This window comes from Phalangium opilio, unplaced genomic scaffold, assembly GCF_054372755.1.
Source record: "Phalangium opilio isolate 3A_F unplaced genomic scaffold, DU_Popi_V2 ptg001170l_1, whole genome shotgun sequence".
In the NCBI taxonomy this organism is placed as follows: domain Eukaryota; kingdom Metazoa; phylum Arthropoda; class Arachnida; order Opiliones; family Phalangiidae; genus Phalangium; species Phalangium opilio.
The window spans coordinates 5,425,562-5,449,637 of NW_028324255.1; the positions used below are offsets into that span (position 1 = coordinate 5,425,562).

General features: G+C 40.2%; 1 protein-coding gene across 1 annotated transcript; it reads left to right on the forward strand.

Moving 5' to 3' along the window:
- Nucleotides 1–12,658: 12,658 nt before the first annotated feature.
- LOC149584501 (uncharacterized) lies at nt 12,659–13,506 on the forward strand. Its single transcript, XM_089863480.1, has one exon. The coding sequence runs from the start codon at nt 12,745–12,747 to the stop codon at nt 13,504–13,506; it is 762 nt and encodes a 253-aa protein (XP_089719606.1). The 5' UTR covers nt 12,659–12,744.
- The last annotated feature ends 10,570 nt before the right edge of the window (nt 13,507–24,076 follow it).

Genomic DNA, 24,076 nt, shown 5'->3' on the forward strand with positions numbered 1-24,076 from the left:
CTTGACTTTTTACGTCACATCTGAGACCTCACAACACCGCTCCCGGATGGGGTCGAACCACCAACCTATTGGTTAACAGCCGAACGCGCTAACCATTGAGCCACGGAAGCTCAGAAATTAAATTGTTGTCAGGTATTGTGGAAAAACTTTGGCTTTCTACGTTACATTTGAGACCCCACAACACCTCTCCCGGGTGGGCTCGAACCACCAACCTTTCGATTAACAGCTGAACGCGCTAACCATTGTGCCACGGAAGCCCAAAAGTTAAATGCTCGTTAGGTATTGTGTAAAAACCTTGACTTTTTACGTCACATCTGAGACCTCACAACACCGCTCCCGGATGGGCTCGAACCACCAACCTATTGGTTAACAGCCGAACGCGCTAACCATTGCGACACGGAAGCCCAAAAGTTAAATGCTCGTCAGGTATTATGTAAAAACCTTGACTTTTTACGTCACATCTGAGACCTCACAACACCGCTCCCGGATGGGGTCGAACCACCAACCTATTGGTTAACAGCCGAACGCGCTAACCATTGAGCCACGGAAGCTCAGAAATTAAATTGTTGTCAGGTATTGTGGAAAAACTTTGGCTTTCTACGTTACATTTGAGACCCCACAACACCTCTCCCGGGTGGGCTCGAACCACCAACCTTTCGATTAACAGCTGAACGCGCTAACCATTGTGCCACGGAAGCCCAAAAATTAAATGCTCGTCAGGTATTGTGTAAAAACCTTGACTTTTTACGTCACATCTGAGACCTCACAACACCGCTCCCGGATGGGCTCGAACCACCAACCTATTGGTTAACAGCCGAACGCGCTAACCATTGCGCCACGGAAGCCCAAAAATTAAATGGTCGTCAGGTATTGTGGAAAAACTTTGGCTTTCTACGTTACATTTGAGATCACACAACACCGCTCCCGGGTGGGCTCGAACCACCAACCTATTGGTTAACAGCTGAACGCGCTAACCATTGAGCCACGGAAGCTCAGAAATTAAACGGTTGTCAGGTATTGTGGAAAAACTTTGGCTTTCTACGTTACATTTGAGACCCCACAACACCTCTCCCGCGTGGGCTCGAACCACTAACCTTTCGATTAACAGCTGAACGCGCTAACCATTGCGCCACGGAATCCCAAAAATTGAATGCTCGTCAGGTATTGTGTAAAAACCTTGACTTTTTACGTCACATCTGAGACCTCACAATACCGCTCCCGGATGGGCTCGAACCACCAACCTATTGGTTAACAGCCGAACGCGCTAACCATTGCGCCACGGAATCCCAAAAATTAAATGCTCGTCAGGTATTGTGTAAAAACCTTGACTTTTTACGTCACATCTGAGACCTCACAATACCGCTCCCGGATGGGCTCGAACCACCAACCTATTGATTAACAGCCGAAAGCGCTAACCATTGCGCCACGGAAGCCCAAAAGTTAAATACTCGTCAGGTATTGTGTAAAAACCTTGACTTCTTACGTCACATCTGAGACCTCACAACACCGCTCCCGGATGGGCTCGAACCACCAACCTATTGGTTAACAGCCGAACGCGCTAACCATTGAGCCACGGAAGCTCAGAAATTAAATGGTTGTCAGGTGTTGTGGAAAAACTTTGGCTTTCTACGTTACATTTGAGACCCCACAACACCTCTCCCGCGTGGGCTCGAACCACTAACCTTTCGATTAACAGCTTAACGCGCTAACCATTGCGCCACGGAATCCCAAAAATTAAATGCTCGTCAGGTATTGTGTAAAAACCTTGACTTTTTACGTCACATCTGAGACCTCACAATACCGCTCCCGGATGGGCTCGAACCACCAACTTATTGATTAACAGCCGAACGCGCTAACCATTGCGCCACGGAAGCCCAAAAGTTAAATACTCGTCAGGTATTGTGTAAAAACCTTGACTTCTTACGTCACATCTGAGACCTCACAACACCGCTCCCGGATGGGCTCGAAGCACCAACCTATTGGTTAACAGCCGAACGCGCTAACCATTGCGCCACGGAAGCCCAAAAGTTAAATGCTCGTCAGGTATTGTGTAAAAACCTTGACTTTTTACGTCACATCTGAGACCTCACAACACCGCTCCCGGATGGGCTCGAACCACCAACCTATTGGTTAACAGCCGAACGCGCTAACCATTGCGCCACGGAAGCCCAAAAGTTTAATGCTCGTTAGGTATTGTGTAAAAACCTTGACTTTTTACGTCACATCTGAGGCCTCACAACACCGCTCCCGGATGGGCTCGAACCACCAACCTATTGGTTAACAGCCGAACGCGCTAACCATTGCGACACGGAAGCCCAAAAGTTAAATGCTCGTCAGGTATTATGTAAAAACCTTGACTTTTTACGTCACATCTGAGACCTCACAACACCGCTCCCGGATGGGCTCGAACCACCAACCTATTGGTTAACAGCCGAACGCGCTAACCATTGCGACACGGAAGCCCAAAAGTTAAATGCTCGTCAGGTATTATGTAAAAACCTTGACTTTTTACGTCACATCTGAGACCTCACAACACCGCTCCCGGATGGGGTCGAACCACCAACCTATTGGTTAACAGCCGAACGCGCTAACCATTGAGCCACGGAAGCTCAGAAATTAAATTGTTGTCAGGTATTGTGGAAAAACTTTGGCTTTCTACGTTACATTTGAGACCCCACAACACCTCTCCCGGGTGGGCTCGAACCACCAACCTTTCGATTAACAGCTGAACGCGCTAACCATTGTGCCACGGAAGCCCAAAAGTTAAATGCTCGTTAGGTATTGTGTAAAAACCTTGACTTTTTACGTCACATCTGAGACCTCACAACACCGCTCCCGGATGGGCTCGAACCACCAACCTATTGGTTAACAGCCGAACGCGCTAACCATTGCGACACGGAAGCCCAAAAGTTAAATGCTCGTCAGGTATTATGTAAAAACCTTGACTTTTTACGTCACATCTGAGACCTCACAACACCGCTCCCGGATGGGGTCGAACCACCAACCTATTGGTTAACAGCCGAACGCGCTAACCATTGAGCCACGGAAGCTCAGAAATTAAATTGTTGTCAGGTATTGTGGAAAAACTTTGGCTTTCTACGTTACATTTGAGACCCCACAACACCTCTCCCGGGTGGGCTCGAACCACCAACCTTTCGATTAACAGCTGAACGCGCTAACCATTGTGCCACGGAAGCCCAAAAATTAAATGCTCGTCAGGTATTGTGTAAAAACCTTGACTTTTTACGTCACATCTGAGACCTCACAACACCGCTCCCGGATGGGCTCGAACCACCAACCTATTGGTTAACAGCCGAACGCGCTAACCATTGCGCCACGGAAGCCCAAAAATTAAATGGTCGTCAGGTATTGTGGAAAAACTTTGGCTTTCTACGTTACATTTGAGATCACACAACACCGCTCCCGGGTGGGCTCGAACCACCAACCTTTCGATTAACAGCTGGACGCGCTAATTATTGCGCCACGGAAGCCCAAAAATTAAATGTTCGTCAGGTATTGTGGAAAAACTCTGACATTTTACGTTACATCTGAGACATCACAACACCGCTCCCGGATGGGCTAGAACCACCAACCTATTGGTTAACAGCCGAACGCGCTAACCATTGAGCCACGGAAGCTCAGAAATTAAATGGTTGTCAGGTATTGTGGAAAAGTTACGACTTTTCACGCTACATCTGAGACCCCACAAAACCTCTCTCGTTTGGGCTCGAACCACCAACCTATTGGTTAACAGCCGAACGCGCTAACCATTGCGCCACGGACGCCCAAAAAAAAATGGTCGTCAGGTATTGTGGAAAAAATTGGCTATTTACGTTACATTTGAGATCCCAAAACACCGCTCCCGGATGGGCTCGAACCACCAACCTTTCGATTAACAGCCGAACGCGCTAACATTGAGCCACGGAAGCCCAAAAATTAAATGTTCGTCAGGACAATAAATAAAAATGTACCTCGATTTTTAATAACATTTTCAAAATCGACGTTTCACGGCCAAAGAAGCATATTTTGAGTATTTCTACACTATTTTCAAATATAACCACTGAAACCATTATTTTTATACTTTTTGCTTTAATTCAAGCAATGTAACGATATTCATTCAAAAAACTGTTAAAATTCAATTTTCAATAAGAAATCGTATTCACGGATTTTGTGTCTTGAAGAAGAAAAACCTGTGATTTTTTCGGTACTTTTTTGAATGCATTTTTTTCTGGGGAAATTTTTGACCGAATTCAGCTTAATTCCCTATAAAACACTCATTAAAAGTGATTTCATCTCGATTGAACAATAAATAAAAATGTACCTCGATTTTTAATAACATTTTCAAAATCGACGTAACTCGGCCTAAGATATGGCCGTTGCCGAGAGTGCTAGTTAAAAATTCGAATTTAAATTAAGTGAGACAAATTAACCTTCATCTTTATAACCTTGACTTTTTACGTCACATCTGAGACCTCACAACACCGCTCCCGGATGGGCTCGAACCACCAACCTATTGCTTAACAGCCGAACGCGCTAACCATTGCGCCACGGAAGCCCAAAAGCTAAATGCTCGTCAGGTATTGTGCAAAAAACTTGACGTTTTACGTCACATCTGAGACCTCACAACACCGCTCCCGGATGGGCTCGAACCACCAACCTATTGGTTAACAGCCGAACGCGCTAACCATTGCGCCACGGAAGCCCAAAAGTTAAATACTCGTCAGGTATTGTGTAAAAACCTTGACTTCTTACGTCACATCTGAGACCTCACAACACCGCTCCCGGATGGGCTCGAACCACCAACCTATTGGTTAACCGCCGAACGCGCTAACCATTGCGCCACGGACGCCCAAAAAAAAATGGTCGTCAGGTATTGCGGAAAAACTTTGGATATTTACGTTACATTTGAGATCCAAAAACACCGCTCCCGGGTGGGCTCGAACCACCAAGCTATTGGTTAACAGCCGAACGCGCTAACCATTGAGCCACGAAAGATCAGAAAATAAATGGTTATCACGTATTATGGAAAAAGTTTGACTTTTCACGCTACATCTGAGACCTCACAACACCTCTCCCGGGTGGGCTTGAACCACCATCCTTTCGATTAACAGCTGAACGCGCTAACCATTGCGCCACAGAAGCCCAAAAATTAAATGCTCGTCAGGTATTGTGGAAAAACTCTGACATTTTACGTTACATCTGAGACGTCACAACACCGCTCCCGGGAGGGCTCGAACCACCAACCTTTCGGTTAACAGCTGAACGCGCTGACCATTGCGCCACTGAAGCTCAGAAAATAAATGGTTGTCACGTATTGTGGAAAAGTTTTGACTTTTTACGCTACATCTGAGACCCCACATCACCTCTTCCGGGTGGGCTCGAACCGCCAACCTTTCGATTAACAGCTGAACGCGCTAACCATTGCGCCACGGAAGCCCAAAAATTAAATGTTCGTCAGGTATTGTGGAAAAACTCTGACATTTTACGTTACATCTGAGACATCACAACACCGCTCCCGGATGGGCTAGAACCACCAACCTATTGGTTAACAGCCGAACGCGCTAACCATTGAGCCACGGAAGCTCAGAAATTAAATGGTTGTCAGGTATTGTTGAAAAGTTACGACTTTTCACGCTACATCTGAGACCCCACAAAACCTCTCTCGTTTGGGCTCGAACCACCAACCTTCCGGTTAACAGCTGAACGCGCTGACCATTGCGCCACTGAAGCCCAAAAATTAAATTTTCTTCAGGTATTGAGGTAAAACTTTGACTTTTTACTTCACATCTGAGGCCTCACAACACCGCTCCCGGATGGGCTCGAACCACCAACCTTTCGGTTAACAGCCGAACGCGCTAACCATTGCGCCACGGAAGCCCAAAAATTAAATGGTCGTCTGGTATTGTGGAAAAACTTTGGCTTTCTACGTTACATTTGAGATCACACAACACCGCTCCCGGGTGGGCTCGAACCACCAACCTATTGGTTAACAGCTGAACGCGCTAACCATTGAGCCACGGAAGCTCAGAAATTAAACGGTTGTCAGGTATTGTGGAAAAACTTTGGCTTTCTACGTTACATTTGAGACCCCACAACACCTCTCCCGGGTGGGCTCGAACCACCAACCTTTCGATTAACAGCTGAACGCGCTAACCATTGCGCCACGGAAGCCCAAAAATTAGATGCTCGTCAGATATTGTGTAAAAACCTTGACTTTTTACGTCACATCTAAGACCTCACAACACCGCTCCCGGATGGGCTCGAACCACCAACCTATTGGTTAACAGCCGAACGCGCTAACCATTGCGCCACGGACGCCCAATAATTAAATGGTTGTCAGGTATTGTTGAAAAGTTACGACTTTTCACGCTACTTCTGAGACCCCACAAATCCTCTCTCGTTTGGGCTCGAACCACTAACCTATTGGTTAACAGCTGAACGCGCTAACCATTGAGCCACGGAAGCTCAGAAATTAAACGGTTGTCAGGTATTGTGGAAAAACTTTGGCTTTCTACGTCACATTTGAGACCCCACAACACCTCTCCCGGGTGGGCTCGAACCACCAACCTTTCGGTTAACAGCTGAACGCGCTAACCATTGCGCCATTGAGGCCCAAAAATTAAATGGTCGTCAGGTATTGTGGAAAAACTTTGGCTATTTACGTTACATTTGAGATCCCAAAACACCGCTCCCGGGTGGGCTCGAACCACCAACCTATTGGTTAACAGCCGAACGCGCTAACCATTGAGCCACGGAAGCTCAGAAAATAAATGGTTATCACGTATTATGGAAAAAGTTTGACTTTTCACGCTACATCTGAGACCTCACAACACCGCTCCCGGATGGGCTCGAACCACCAACCTTTCGATTAACAGCCGAACGCGCTAACCATTGAGCCACGGAAGCTGAGAAATTAAATGGTTGTCACGTATTGTGGAAAAGTTTTGACTTTTTACGCTACATCTGAGACCACACAATACCTCTTCCGGGCGGGCTCGAACCACCAACCTTTCGATTAACAGCTGAACGCGCTAACCATTGCGCCACGGAAGCCCAAAAGTTAAATGTTCGTCAGGTGTTTTGGAAAAACTCTGACATTTTACGTTACATCTGAGACGTCACAACACCGCTCCCGGGAGGGCTCGAACCACCAACCTTTCGGTTAACAGCTGAACGCGCTGACCATTGCGCCACTGTAGCCCAAAAATTAAATTTTCGTCAGGTATTGAGGTAAAACCTTGACTTTTTACTTCACATCTGAGACCTCACAACACCGCTCCCGGATGGGCTCGAACCACCAACCTTTCGGTTAACAGCCGAACGCGCTAACCATTCGCCACTGAGGCCCAAAAATTAAATGGTCGTCAGGTATTGTGGAAAAACTTTGGCTATTTACGTTACATTTGAGATCCAAAAACACCGCTCCCGGGTGGGCTCGAACCACCAACCTATTGGTTAACAGCCGAACGCGCTAACCATTGAGCCACGGAAGATCAGAAATTAAATGGTTGTCACGTATTGTGGAAAAGTCTTGACCTTTAACGCTACATCTGAGACCCCACAACACCTCTTCCGGGTGGGCTCGAACCACCAACCTTTCGATTAAGAGCTGGACGCGCTAATTACTGCGCCACGGAAGCTCCGAAATTAAATGGTTGTCAGGTATTGTGGAAAAACTCTGACATTTTACGTAACATCTGAGACGTCACAACACCGCTCCCGGATGGGCTCGAACCACCAACCTTTCGGTTAACAGCCGAACGCGCTAGCTATTGCGCCACGGATGCCCAAAAATTAAATGGTTGTCAGGTATTGTTGAAAAGTTAAGACTTTTCACGCTACATCTGAGACCCCACAAAACCTCTCTCGTTTGGGCTCGAACCACCAACCTATTGGTTAATAGCCGAACGCGCTAACCATTGCGCCACTGAAGCCCAAAAATTAAATTTTCGTCAGGTATTGAGGTAAAACTTTGACTTTTTACTTCACATCTGAGGCCTCACAACACCGCTCCCGGATGGGCTCGAACCACCAACCTTTCGGTTAACAGCCGAACGCGCTAACCATTCGCCACTGAGGCCCAAAAATTAAATGGTCGTCAGGTATTGTGGAAAAACTTTGGCTATTTACGTTACATTTGAGATCCAAAAACACCGCTCCCGGGTGGGCTCGAACCACCAAGCTATGGGTTAACAGCCGAACGCGCTAACCATTGAGCCACGAAAGATCAGAAAATAAATTGTTATCACGTATTATGGAAAAAGTTTGACTTTTCACGCTACATCTGAGACCTCACAACACCTCTCTCGGGTGGGCTCGAACCACCAACCTTTCGATTAACAGCTGAACGCGCTAACCATTGCGCCACGGAAGCCCAAAAATTAAATGCTCGTCAGGTATTGTGGAAAAACTCTGACATTTTACGTTACATCTGAGACGTCACAACACCGCTCCCGGGAGGGCTCGAACCACCAACCTTTCGGTTAACAGCTGAACGCGCTGACCATTGCGCCACTGAAGCTCAGAAATTAAATGGTTGTCACGTTTTGTGGAAACGTTTTGACTTTTTACGCTACATCTGAGACCCCACATCACCTCTTCCGGGTGGGCTCGAACCACCAACCTTTCGATTAACAGCTGAACGCGCTAACCATTGCGCCACGGAAGCCCAAAAATTAAATGTTCGTCAGGTATTGTGGAAAAACTCTGACATTTTACGTTACATCTGAGACGTCACAACACTTCTCCCGGATGGGCTCGAACCACCAACCTATTGGTTAATAGCCGAACGCGCTAACCATTGCGCCACTGAAGCCCAAAAATTAAATTTTCGTCAGGTATTGAGGTAAAACTTTGACTTTTTACTTCACATCTGAGGCCTCACAACACCGCTCCCGGATGGGCTCGAACCACCAACCTTTCGGCTAACAGCCGAACGCGCCAACCATTCGCCACGGACGCCCAAAAATTAAATGGTCGTCAGGTATTGTGGAAATATTTTGGCTATTTACGTTACATTTGAGATCCAAAAACACCGCTCCCGGGTGGGCTCGAACCACCAACCTATTGGTTAACAGCCGAACGCGCTAACCATTGAGCCACGAAAGCTCAGAAAATAAATGGTTGTCACGTATTGTGGAAAAGTTTTGTCTTTTTACGCTACATATGAGACCCAACAACACCTCTCCCGGGTGGCCTCGAACCACCAACCTTTCGATTAACAGCTGAACGCGCTAACCATTGCGCCACGCAAGCCCAAAAATTAAATGTTCGTCAGATATTGTGGAAAAACTCTGACATTTTACGTTACATCTGAGACGTCACAACACTTCTCCCGGATAGGCTCGAAAAACCAACCAATTGGTTAACAGCCGAACGCGCTAGTCATTGAGCCACAGAAGCTCAGAAATTAAATGGTTGTTAGGTTTTGTGGATAAGTTATGACTTTTTACGTTACATCTGAGACCCTACAACACCTCTCCCAGGTGGGCTCGAACCACCATCCTTTCAGTTAACAGCCGAACGCGCTAACCATTGCGCCAAAAATGAAATGGTCGTCAGGTATTGTGGAAAAACTTTGGCTATTTACGTTACATTTGAGATCCCAAAACACCGCTCCCGGGTGGGCTCGAACCACCAACCTATTGCTTAACAGCCGAACGCGCTAACCATTGAGCCACGGAAGCTCAGAAAATAAATGGTTATCACGTATTATGGAAAAAGTTTGACTTTTCACGCTACATCTGAGACCTCACAACACCGCTCCCGGATGGGCTCGAACCACCAACCTTTCGATTAACAGCCGAACGCGCTAACATTGAGCCACGGAAGCCCAAAAATTAAATGTTCGTCAGGACAATAAATAAAAATGTACCTCGATTTTTAATAACATTTTCAAAATCGACGTTTCACGGCCAAAGAAGCATATTTTGAGTATTTCTTCACTATTTTCAAATATAACCACTGAAACCATTATTTTTATACTTTTTGCTTTAATTCAAGCAATGTAACGATATTCATTCAAAAAACTGTTAAAATTCAATTTTCAATAAGAAATCGTATTCACGGATTTTGTGTCTTGAAGAAGAAAAACCTGCGATTTTTTCGGTACTTTTTTGAATGCATTTTTTTCTGGAGAAATTTTTGACCGAATTCAGCTTAATTCCCTATAAAACACTAATTAAAAGTGATTTCATCTCCAGAAAAAAAAATTTCTCCAGAAAAAAAGCATTCAAAAAAGTACCGAAAAAATCGCAGGTTTTTCTTCTTCAAGACACAAAATCCGTGAATACGATTTCTTATTGAAAATTGAATTTTAACAGTTTTTTGAATGAATATCGTTACATTGCTTGAATTAAAGCAAAAAGTATAAAAATAATGGTTTCAGTGGTTATATTTGAAAATAGTGAAGAAATACTCAAAATATGCTTCTTTGGCCGTGAAACGTCGATTTTGAAAATGTTATTAAAAATCGAGGTACATTTTTATTTATTGTTCAATCGAGATGAAATCACTTTTAATGAGTGTTTTATAGGGAATTAAGCTGAATTCGGTCAAAAATTTCTCCAGAAAAAAATGTATTCAAAAAAGTACCGAAAAAATCGCATGTTTTTCTTCTTCAAGATACAAAATCCGTGACAACGATTTCTTATTGAAAAATTTAATTTTAACAGTTTTTTGATTGAATATCGTTACATTTGCTTGAATTAAAGCAAAAAGTATAAAAATAATGGTTTCAGTGAATATATTTGTAAATAGTGAAGAAATACTCAAAATATGCTTCGTTGGCGGCGAAACGTCGATTTTTAAAATGTTATTAAAAATCGAGGTACATTTTTAATTATTGTTAAATCGAGATGAAATCACTTTCAATGAGTGTTTTATAGGGAATTAAGCTGAATTCGGTCAAAAATTTCTCCAGAAAAAAATGCATTCAAAAGTGTACCGAAAAAATCGCATGTTTTTCTTCTTCAAGATACAAAATCCGTGACAACGATTTCTTATTGAAAAATGGAATTTTAACAGTTTTTTGAATGAATATCGTTACATTTGCTTGAATTAAAGCAAAAAGTATAAAAATAATGGTTTCAGTGGTTATATTTGAAAATAGTGAAGAAATACTCAAAATATGCTTCTTTGGCCGTGAAACGTCGATTTTGAAAATGTTATTAAAAATCGAGGTACATTTTTATTTATTGTTCAATCGAGATGAAATCACTTTTAATGAGTGTTTTATAGGGAATTAAGCTGAATTCGGTCAAAAATTTCTCCAGAAAAAAATGCATTCAAAAGTGTACCGAAAAAATCGCATGTTTTTTTTCTTCAAGATACAAAATCCGTGACAACGATTTCTTATTTAAAATTGAATTTTAACAGTTTGTTGAATGAATATCGTTACATTTGCTTGAATTAACGCAAAAATTACAAAAATAATGGTTTCAGTGGTTATATTTGAAAACAGTGAACAAATACTCAAAATGTTTTTCTTAGGCCGAGTTACGTCGATTTTGAAAATGTTATTAAAAATCGAGGTACATTTTTATTTATTGTTCAATCGAGATGAAATCACTTTTAATGAGTGTTTTATAGGGAATTAAGCTGAATTCGGTCAAAAATTTCTTCAGAAAAAAATTCATTCAAAAAAGTACCGAAAAAATCGCATGTTTTTCTTCTTCAAGATACAAAATCCGTGACAACGATTTCTTATTGAAAAATTGAATTTTAACAGTTTTTTGAATGATTATCGTTACATTTGCTTGAATTAAAGCAAAAAGTATAAAAATAATGGTTTCAGTGGTTATATTTGAAAATAGTGAAGAAATACTCAAAATATGCTTCTTTGGCCGTGAAACGTTGATTTTGAAAATGTTATTAAAAATCGAGGTACATTTTTATTTATTGTTCAATCGAGATGAAATCACTTTTAATGAGTGTTTTATAGGGAATTAAGCTGAATTCTGTCAAAAATTTCTCCAGAAAAAAATGCATTCATTTACATGCATATATCTCTACCGACTGGCAAAGCGGGAAATCAGGTGGATAGAAGGCGACACGATTTCCAGCACACGTAATCAAGTAGACAGTCTCTCTTAAAATGTCCTTAAGTGAGGAGAGTCAACGGTAATTGGCGGCGTGCTACTATCAAGAATATCGGCTTTAATCAGCTACAAACACGACTATACGCCAGGACTTCGGATCAAAAGGGATAATCAAACGGATCTTATGTGTTTCCTCTGACTACTCCAACAAAGGTACCACAACGCCGCCGGAAATAAACGCCACCATCAGTTCAAGTAACCCAAAAAGAAGTAATTATCTACAGAACTGCGGATTGTGTTCGGTTTTTTTACGGTATTACAGACTCAATGACTCTCGGTTCTCATTTTTTAAGAACATAACGCGTAGGGGTAACTCAAGCGGTAGAAACGAGATAAAAAAATTACACTAAAACGTTCAATTAGCCAACCGTATAAAAACGCTTTCGAAACCGGTAAAAAATAAACGGACAAAAAACATCATCTAAACTATCCTCGAACAAAAAATCGCTTATCTTGAACTTAAACTGTGATAAACAAAATCCGAAGATCGCCAGATAGCGAAGGAAACCGGAACCGAACTAATCAAACTTCTCTCTTCTATTCATAGGTAGTTATAACGATTTATTTTTTCTTTATTTTTACACGTATTGGTACTACCTAACAATATCCACCCAAACAACCGCGCTCACTGACAATAAACACTAAAATGGATGCCTCACTAAGTGATATACTTAGAGAAATGAAGGAAATGAAGGCAACGATAAAAACTGAAGTAGATAAGATGGGGACTAAGATTAGGTCAGAAGTACAAACTATAGCGTTGAAGGTTGATGATATAAAAACGGCGATGAAAGAGACAAATGGAAAAATTGATAAGATATGTAGAAAAGTTAATGAACATGAAACTAGAATAGAGAAACTTGAAAAGCAAAGCGAAATGATAGAGGATATAAGATTTGATTATGACAGTTTTGTAACTGATATTAACAATAAGCTAGAATTAAAAAACAAAGAGATTAATGAGCTAAAACATAAGCAGGAACTTATAGAACTGGACAAACGAAGAAATAATTTAGTTTTAACCGGTATACCTGAAAAACCAGGTGAAACCAGAGAGCAGCTAGCAGATATCGTGAACGATATCTTTAAGGGATTAATGGGCATACCAACTAGAATACGACCCACACAAGTATATAGACGTGGTGAAATGCGTAGGATAGTTTTAAGTGTAGGAGACGCTGATACTAAAAGAGAGATCTTAAAAAAGGCTTACCAATTAAAAGGATCAAATATATTCATATCACATGATTTCACGCCGAAACAAGAATTTGCTCGCTTCCACTTAAGACAGTTCTGTAAAATCCCTGGAAATGAGAAAACTAAATTTATTTCCCACCTCATGCTACAAAAAGGTGATGAAAAATATTATTACAACGATCTTGAGCAAAAAGTTCTTGTAAAGAACTAAAATTAAATACCAATAAAATAACTCTATATTTGTTATCCATAATAACCCAAAATGAAATTTATCTATTCGAACATCAGAAGCGCAAGATGTAATTTACCAAATCTGATTGCAACGCTAACAACAAAAGAGATAGTTCCGGATATAATAGCCTTAACAGAAACATGGTTTAGAGAAAATACATTTTTATACTTGCAAAATTATAAGTTCTATGGAATAGGGAATAGAGTAGGTGGGGGGGTGGGATTCTACTGTAAACAAGATATAAAAATAACCAGAATTTCAAACCTATGCATGTGTACGCAAGACGTTGAGAGTTATGTTATAAAGGTTTTAGAAACTGACGAAATCTATGCAATAATATATAGACCCCATTCCTCAAAAATTCACAATTTTTTTAATGCCCTGGAATTCATATTGGAGGGAATGGGAAATAATAAAAATAGGAAAATATTAGCAGGTGATTTTAATATAAACTTACTAGAAACCACTCCATGCTCGAATGCCTTAATAGAACTATGTCTGAGCTATGGTCTCAAACAAACTGTCCAAACCCCCACTAGAACAACGATAAGCACTGCCACCTGTATAGATAATATCTTTATAAATTTTGAGGGCACTACCAAAGTACTAGCCAGCGTGGATATAACTGATCATATGCCCTTATACCTTACCTCCACAACAATTTTGGAAAAAGACAACACAGTTAGATTAAGAGATTACAGTAAAACCAATTTACTAAAATTTAAATCAAGAATCAACAATATAAATTGGGAACAACTTTACAATAACCCTGACATTAATACTGCTTACGATTACTTCGAAGAAAAAATCAGTGCCGAATATAACACGATTTTTGCATACAAGACAATAAAATTAGGAAAAGACTCGTGGATAACAGACGATATAAAAGAAATTTTGAGGAATAAACATAAAGCACAAAAAAGGTTTAGAAGATCGCCCTCACAGGTGAACAAAGACCAATACCTACAAAAATTACAAAAATAATGGTTTCAGTGGTTATATTTGAAAATAGTGAACAAATACTCAAAATGTTTTTCTTAGGCCGAGTTACGTCGATTTTGAAAATGTTATTAAAAATCGAGGTACATTTTTATTTATTGTTCAATCGAGATGAAATCACTTTTAATGAGTGTTTTATAGGGAATTAAGCTGAATTCGGTCAAAAATTTCTCCAGAAAAAAATTCATTCAAAAAAGTACCGAAAAAATCGCAGGTTTTTCTTCTTCAAGACACAAAATCCGTGAATACGATTTCTTACTGAAAATTGAATTTTAACAGTTTTTTGAATGAATATCGTTACATTGCTTGAATTAAAGCAAAAAGTATAAAAATAATGGTTTCAGTGGTTATATTTGAAAATAGTGAAGAAATACTCAAAATATGCTTCTTTGGCCGTGAAACGTCGATTTTGAAAATGTTATTAAAAATCAAGGTACATTTTTATTTATTGTTCAATCGAGATGAAATCACTTTTAATGAGTGTTTTATAGGGAATTAAGCTGAATTCGGTCAAAAATTTCTCCAGAAAAAAATGTATTCAAAAAAGTACCGAAAAAATCGCATGTTTTTCTTCTTCAAGATACAAAATCCGTGACAACGATTTCTTATTGAAAAATTTAATTCTAACAGTTTTTTGATTGAATATCGTTACATTTGCTTGAATTAAAGCAAAAAGTATAAAAATAATGGTTTCAGTGAATATATTTGTAAATAGTGAAGAAATACTCAAAATATGCTTCGTTGGCGGCGAAACGTCGATTTTTAAAATGTTATTAAAAATCGAGGTACATTTTTAATTATTGTTCAATCGAGATGAAATCACTTTTAATGAGTGTTTTATAGGGAATTAAGCTGAATTCGGTCAAACATTTCTCCAGAAAAAAATGCATTTAAAAGTGTACCGAAAAAATCGCATGTTTTTTTTTCAAGATACAAAATCCGTGACAACGATTTCTTATTGAAAAATTTAATTTTAACAGTTTTTTGATTGAATATCGTTACATTTGCTTGAATTAAAGCAAAAAGTATAAAAATAATGGTTTCAGTGAACATATTTGAAAATAGTGAAGAAATACTCAAAGTATGCTTCTTTGGCCGTGAAACGTCGATTTTGAAAATGTTATTAAAAATCGAGGTAAATTTTTAATTATTGTTAAATCGAGATGAAATCACTTTCAATGAGTGTTTTATAGGGAATTAAGCTGAATTCGGTCAAAAATTTCTCAAGAAAAAAATGCATTCAAAAGTGTACCGAAAAAATCGCATGTTTTTCTTCTTCAAGATACAAAATCCGTGACAACGATTTCTTATTTAAAATTGAATTTTAACAGTTTGTTGAATGAATATCGTTACATTTGCTTGAATTAACGCAAAAATTACAAAAATAATGGTTTCAGTGGTTATATTTGAAAACAGTGAACAAATACTCAAAATGTTTTTCTTAGGCCGAGTTACGTCGATTTTGAAAATGCTATTAAAAATCGAGGTACATTTTTATTTATTGTTCAATCGAGATGAAATCACTTTTAGTGAGTGTTTTATAGGGAATTAAGCTGAATTCGGTCAAAAATTTCTTCAGAAAAAAATTCATTCAAAAAAGTACCGAAAAAATCGCATGTTTTTCTTCTTCAAGATACAAAATCCGTGACAACGATTTCTTATTGAAAAATTGAATTTTAACAGTTTTTTGAATGATTATCGTTACATTTGCTTGAATTAAAGCAAAAAGTATAAAAATAATGGTTTCAGTGGTTATATTTGAAAATAGTGAAGAAATACTCAAAATATGCTTCGTTGGCGGTGAAACGTCGATTTTTAAAATGTTATTAAGAATCGAGGTACATTTTTAATAATTGTTCAATCGAGATGAAATCACTTTTAATGAGTGTTTTATAGGGAATTAAGCTGAATTCGGTCAAACATTTCTCCAGAAAAAAATGCATTTAAAAGTGTACCGAAAAAATCACATGTTTTTTTTCAAGATACAAAATCCGTGACAACGATTTCTTATTTAAAATTGAATTTTAACAGTTTGTTGAATGAATATCGTTACATTTGCTTGAATTAACGCAAAAATTACAAAAATAATGGTTTCAGTGGTTATATTTGAAAATAGTGAACAAATACTCAAAATGTTTTTCTTAGGCCGAGTTACGTCGATTTTGAAAATGTTATTAAAAATCGAGGTACATTTTTATTTATTGTTCAATCGAGATGAAATCACTTTTAATGAGTGTTTTATAGGGAATTAAGCTGAATTCGGTCAAAAATTTCTCCAGAAAAAAATGCATTCAAAAAAGTACCGAAAAAATCGCATGTTTTTCTTTTTCAAGATACAAAATCCGTGACAACGATTTCTTATTGAAAAATTTAATTTTAACAGTTTTTTGATTGAATATCGTTACATTTGCTTGAATTAAAGCAAAAAGTATAAAAATAATGGTTTCAGTGAATATATTTGTAAATTGTGAAGAAATACTCAAAATATGCTTCGTTGGCGGTGAAACGTCGATTTTTAAAATGTTATTAAAAATCGAGGTACATTTTTAATTATTGTTCAATCGAGATGAAATCACTTTTAATGAGTGTTTTATAGGGAATTAAGCTGAATTCGGTCAAACATTTCTCCAGAAAAAAATGCATTTAAAAGTGTACCGAAAAAATCGCATGTTTTTTTTTTCAAGATACAAAATCCGTGACAACGATTTCTTATTTAAAATTGAATTTTAACAGTTTGTTGAATGAATATCGTTACATTTGCTTGAAATAACGCAAAAATTACAAAAATAATGGTTTCAGTGGTTATATTTGAAAATAGTGAACAAATACTCAAAATGTTTTTCTTAGGCCGAGTTACGTCGTTTTTGAAAATGTTATTAAAAATCGAGGTAAATTTTTAATTATTGTTCAATCGAGATGAAATCACTTTCAAAGAGTGTTTTATAGGGAATTAAGCAGAATTCGGTCAAATATTTCTCCAAAAAAAAAATGCATTCAATAGTGTACCGAAAAAATCGCATGTTTTTTTTCTTCAAGATACAATATCCGTGACAACGATTTCTTATTTAAAATTTAATTTTAACAGTTTTTTGATTGAATATCGTTACATTTGCTTGAATTAAAGCAAAAAGTATAAAAATAATGCTTTCAGTGAACATATTTGAAAATAGTGAAGAAATACTCAAAGTATGCTTCTTTGGCCGTGAAACGTCGATTTTGAAAATGTTATTAAAAATCGAGGTAAATTTTTAATTATTGTTCAATCGAGATGAAATCACTTTCAATGAGTGTTTTATAGGGAATTAAGCTGAATTCGGTCAAAAATTTCACCAGAAAAAAATTCATTCAAAAAAGTACCGAAAAAATCGCAGGTTTTTCTTCTTCAAGACACAAAATCCGTGAATACGATTTCTTATTGAACATTGAATTTTAACAGTTTTTTGAATGAATATCGTTACATTGCTTGAATTAAAGCAAAAAGTATAAAAATAATGGTTTCAATGAATATATTTGAAAATAGTGAAGAAATACTCAAAGTATGCTTCTTTGGCCGTGAAACGTCGATTTTGAAAATGTTATTAAAAATCGAGGTACATTTTTATTTATTGTTCAATCGAGATGAAATCACTTTTAATGAGTGTTTTATAGGGAATTAAGCTGAATTCGGTCAAAAATTTCTTCAGAAAAAAATTCATTCAAAAAAGTACCGAAAAAATCGCATGTTTTTCTTCTTCAAGATACAAAATCCGTGACAACGATTTCTTATTGAAAAATTGAATTTTAACAGTTTTTTGATTGAATATCGTTACATTTGCTTGAATTAAAGCAAAAAGTATAAAAATAATGGTTTCAGTGAACATATTTGAAAATAGTGAAGAAATACTCAAAGTATGCTTCTTTGGCCGTGAAACGTCGATTTTGAAAATGTTATTAAAAATCGAGGTAAATTTTTAATTATTGTTCAATCGAGATGAAATCACTTTCAAAGAGTGTTTTATAGGGAATTAAGCTGAATTCGGTCAAACATTTTTCCAAAAAAAATGCATTCAAAAGTGTACCGAAAAAATCGCATGTTTTTTTTCTTCAAGATACAATATCCGTGACAACGATTTCTTATTTAAAATTGAATTTTAACAGTTTGTTGAATGATTATCGTTACATTTGCTTGAATTAAAGCAAAAAGTATAAAAATAATGGTTTCAGTGGTTATATTTGAAAATAGTGAAGAAATACTCAAAATATGCTTCTTTGGCCGTGAAACGTCGATTTTGAAAATGTTATTAAAAATCGAGGTACATTTTTATTTATTGTTCAATCGAGATGAAATCACTTTTAATGAGTGTTTTATAGGGAATTAAGCTGAATTCGGTCAAAAATTTCTCCAGAAAAAAATGCATTCAAAAAAGTACCGAAAAAATCGCATGTTTTTCTTCTTCAAGATACAAAATCCGTGACAACGATTTCTTATTGAAAAATTTAATTTTAACAGTTTTTTGATTGAGTATCGTTACATTTGCTTGAATTAAAGCAAAAAGTATAAAAATAATGGTTTCAGTGTGGATAAACTTTGGGTTTTTACGTTACATTAGAGATCCCACAACACCGCTCCCGGGTGGGCTCGAACCACCAACCTTTCGGTTAACAGCCGAACGCGCTAACCATTGCGCAACGGAAGCCCAAATATTAAATGGTCGTCAGGTATTGTGGGAAAATTTGGGTTTTTACGTTACATTAGAGATCCCACAACACCGCTCCCGGGTGGGCTCGAACCACCAACCTTTCGGTTAACAGCCGAACGCGCTAACCATTGCGCCACGGACGCCCAAAAATTAAATGGTCGTCAGGTATTGTGGAAAAACTTTGGGTTTTTACGTTACATTTGAGATCCCAAAACACCGCTCCCGGGTTGGCTCGAACCACCAACCTATTGGTTAACAGCCGAACGCGCTAACAATTGAGCCACGGAAGCTCAGAAAATAAATGGTTATCACGTATTATGGAAAAAGTTTGACTTTTCACGCTACATCTGAGACCTCACAACACCGCTCCCGGATGGCCTCGAACCACCAACCTTTCGATTAACAGCCGAACGCGCTAACCATTGAGCCACGGAAGCCCAAAAATTAAATGTTCGTCAGGTATTGTGGAAAAACTCTGACATTTTACGTTACATCTGAGACGTCACAACACCGCTCCCGGGAGGGCCCGAACCACCAACCTATTGGTTAACAGCCGAACGCTCTAACCATTGAGCCACGGAAGCCCAAAAATTAAATGTTCGTCAGGTATTGTGGAAAAACTGACATTTTACGTTACATCTGAGACGTCACACACTTCTCCCGGATGGGCTCGAACCACCAACCTATTGGTTAACAGCCGAACGCGCTAACCAGTGAGCCACAGAAGCTCAGAAATTAAATGGTTGTTAGGTATTGTGGATAAGTTATGACTTTTTAAGTTACATCTGAGACCCTACAACACCTCTCCCAGGTGGGCTCGAACCACCAACCTTTCGGTCAACAGCCGAAAGCGCTAACCATAGCGCAACGGAAGCCCAAATATTAAATGGTCGTCCGGTATTGAGGTAAAACTTTGACTTTTTACTTCACACCTGAGACCTCACAACACCGCTCCAGGATGGGCTCGAACCACCAACCTTTCGGTTAACAGCCGAACGCGCTAACAATTGAGCCACGGAAGCTCAGAAAATAAATGGTTATCACGTATTATGGAAAAAGTTTGACTTTTCACGCTACATCTGAGAACTCACAACACCGCTCCCGGATGGCCTCGAACCACCAACCTTTCCATTAACAGCCGAACGCGCTAACCATTGAGCCACGGAAGCCCAAAAATTAAATGTTCGTCAGGTATTGTGGAAAAACTCTGACATTTTACGTTACATCTGAGACGTCACAACACCGCTCCCGGGAGGGCCCGAACCACCAACCTATTGGTTAACAGCCGAACGCTCTAACCATTGAGCCACGGAAGCCCAAAAATTAAATGTTCGTCAGGTATTGTGGAAAAACTCTGACATTTTACGTTACATCTGAGACGTCACAACACCGCTCCCGGGAGGGCCCGAACCACCAACCTATTGGTTAACAGCCGAACGCTCTAACCATTGAGCCACGGAAGCCCAAAAATTAAATGTTCGTCAGGTATTGTGGAAAAACTCTGACATTTTACGTTACATCTGAGACGTCACAACACCGCTCCCGGGAGGGCCCGAACCACCAACCTATTGGTTAACAGCCGAACGCTCTAACCATTGAGCCACGGAAGCCCAAAAATTAAATGTTCATCAGGTATTGTAGAAAAAACTCTGACATTTTACGTTACATCTGAGACGTCACAACACCGCTCCCGGGAGGGTCCGAACCACCAACCTATTGGTTAACAGCCGAACGCTCTAACCATTGAGCCACGGAAGCCCAAAAATTAAATGTTCGTCAGGTATTGTGGAAAAACTCTGACATTTTACGTTACATCTGAGACGTCACAACACATCTCCCGGATGGGCTCGAACCACCAACCTATTGGTTAACAGCCGAACGCGCTAACCAGTGAGCCACAGAAGCTCTGAAATTTAATGGTTGTTAGGTATTGTGGATAAGTTATGACTTTTTACGTTACATCTGAGACCCTACAACACCTCTCCCAGGTGGGCTCGAACCACCAACCTTTCGGTCAACAGCCGAACGCGCTAACCATAGCGCAACGGAAGCCCAAATATTAAATGGTCGTCCGGTATTGAGGTAAAACTTTGACTTTTTACTTCACACCTGAGACCTCACAACACCGCTCCAGGATGGGCTCGAACCACCAACCTTTCGGTTAACAGCCGAACGCGCTAACAATTGAGCCACGGAAGCTCAGAAAATAAATGGTTATCACGTATTATGGAAATAGTTTGACTTTTCACGCTACATCTGAGACCTCACAACACCGCTCCCGGATGGCCTCGAACCACCAACCTTTCCATTAACAGCCGAACGCGCTAACCATTGAGCCACGGAAGCCCAAAAATTAAATGTTCGTCAGGTATTGTGGAAAAACTCTGACATTTTACGTTACATCTGAGACGTCACAACACCGCTCCCGGGAGGGCCCGAACCACCAACCTATTGGTTAACAGCCGAACGCTCTAACCATTGAGCCACGGAAGCCCAAAAATTAAATGTTCGTCAGGTATTGTGGAAAAACTCTGACATTTTACGTTACATCTGAGACGTCACAACACCGCTCCCGGGAGGGCCCGAACCACCAACCTATTGGTTAACAGCCGAACGCTCTAACCATTGAGCCACGGAAGCCCAAAAATTAAATGTTCGTCAGGTATTGTGGAAAAACTCTGACATTTTACGTTACATCTGAGACGTCACAACACCGCTCCCGGGAGGGCCCGAACCACCAACCTATTGGTTAACAGCCGAACGCTCTAACCATTGAGCCACGGAAGCCCAAAAATTAAATGTTCATCAGGTATTGTAGAAAAAACTCTGACATTTTACGTTACATCTGAGACGTCACAACACCGCTCCCGGGAGGGCCCGAACCACCAACCTATTGGTTAACAGCCGAACGCTCTAACCATTGAGCCACGGAAGCCCAAAAATTAAATGTTCGTCAGGTATTGTGGAAAAACTCTGACATTTTACGTTACATCTGAGACGTCACAACACATCTCCCGGATGGGCTCGAACCACCAACCTATTGGTTAACAGCCGAACGCGCTAACCAGTGAGCCACAGAAGCTCTGAAATTAAATGGTTGTTAGGTATTGTGGATAAGTTATGACTTTTTACGTTACATCTGAGACCCTACAACACCTCTCAAAGGTGGGCTCGAACCACCAACCTTTCGGTCAACAGCCGAACGCGCTAACCATAGCGCAACGGAAGCCCAAATATTAAATGGTCGTCCGGTATTGAGGTAAAACTTTGACTTTTTACTTCACACCTGAGACCTCACAACACCGCTCCAGGATGGGCTCGAACCACCAACCTTTCGGTTAACAGCCGAACGCGCTAAAAATTGAGCCACGGAAGCTCAGAAAATAAATGGTTATCACGTATTATGGAAAAAGTTTGACTTTTCACGCTACATCTGAGACCTCACAACACCGCTCCCGGATGGCCTCGAACCACCAACCTTTCCATTAACAGCCGAACGCGCTAACCATTGAGCCACGGAAGCCCAAAAATTAAATGTTCGTCAGGTATTGTGGAAAAACTCTGACATTTTACGTTACATCTGAGACGTCACAACACCGCTCCCGGGAGGGCCCGAACCACCAACCTATTGGTTAACAGCCGAACGCTCTAACCATTGAGCCACGGAAGCCCAAAAATTAAATGTTCGTCAGGTATTGTGGAAAAACTCTGACATTTTACGTTACATCTGAGACGTCACAACACCGCTCCCGGGAGGGCCCGAACCACCAACCTATTGGTTAACAGCCGAACGCTCTAACCATTGAGCCACGGAAGCCCAAAAATTAAATGTTCGTCAGGTATTGTGGAAAAACTCTGACATTTTACGTTACATCTGAGACGTCACAACACCGCTCCCGGGAGGGCCCGAACCACCAACCTATTGGTTAACAGCCGAACGCTCTAACCATTGAGCCACGGAAGCCCAAAAATTAAATGTTCATCAGGTATTGTAGAAAAACTCTGACATTTTACGTTACATCTGAGACGTCACAACACCGCTCCCGGGAGGGCCCGAACCACCAACCTATTGGTTAACAGCCGAACGCTCTAACCATTGAGCCACGGAAGCCCAAAAATTAAATGTTCGTCAATTATTGTGGAAAAACTCTGACATTTTACGTTACATCTGAGACGGCACAACACTTCTCCCGGATGGGCTCGAACCACCAACCTATTGGTTAACAGCCGAACGCGCTAACCAGTGAGCCACAGAAGCTCAGAAATTAAATGGTTGTTAGGTATTGTGGATAAGTTATGACTTTTTACGTTACATCTGAGACCCTACAACACCTCTCCCAGGTGGGCTCGAACCACCAACCTTTCGGTCAACAGACGAACGCGCTAACCATAGCGCAACGGAAGCCCAAATATTAAATGGTCGTCCGGTATTGAGGTAAAACTTTGACTTTTTACTTCACACCTGAGACCTCACAACACCGCTCCAGGATGGGCTCGAACCACCAACCTTTCGGTTAACAGCCGAACGCGCTAACAATTGAGCCACGGAAGCTCAGAAAATAAATGGTTATCACGTATTATGGAAAAAGTTTGACTTTTCACGCTACATCTGAGACCTCACAACACCGCTCCCGGATGGCCTCGAACCACCAACCTTTCCATTAACAGCCGAACGCGCTAACCATTGAGCCACGGAAGCCCAAAAATTAAATGTTCGTCAGGTATTGTGGAAAAACTCTGACATTTTACGTTACATCTGAGACGTCACAACACCGCTCCCGGGAGGGCCCAAACCACCAACCTATTGGTTAACAGCCGAACGCTCTAACCATTGAGCCACGGAAGCCCAAAAATTAAATGTTCGTCAGGTA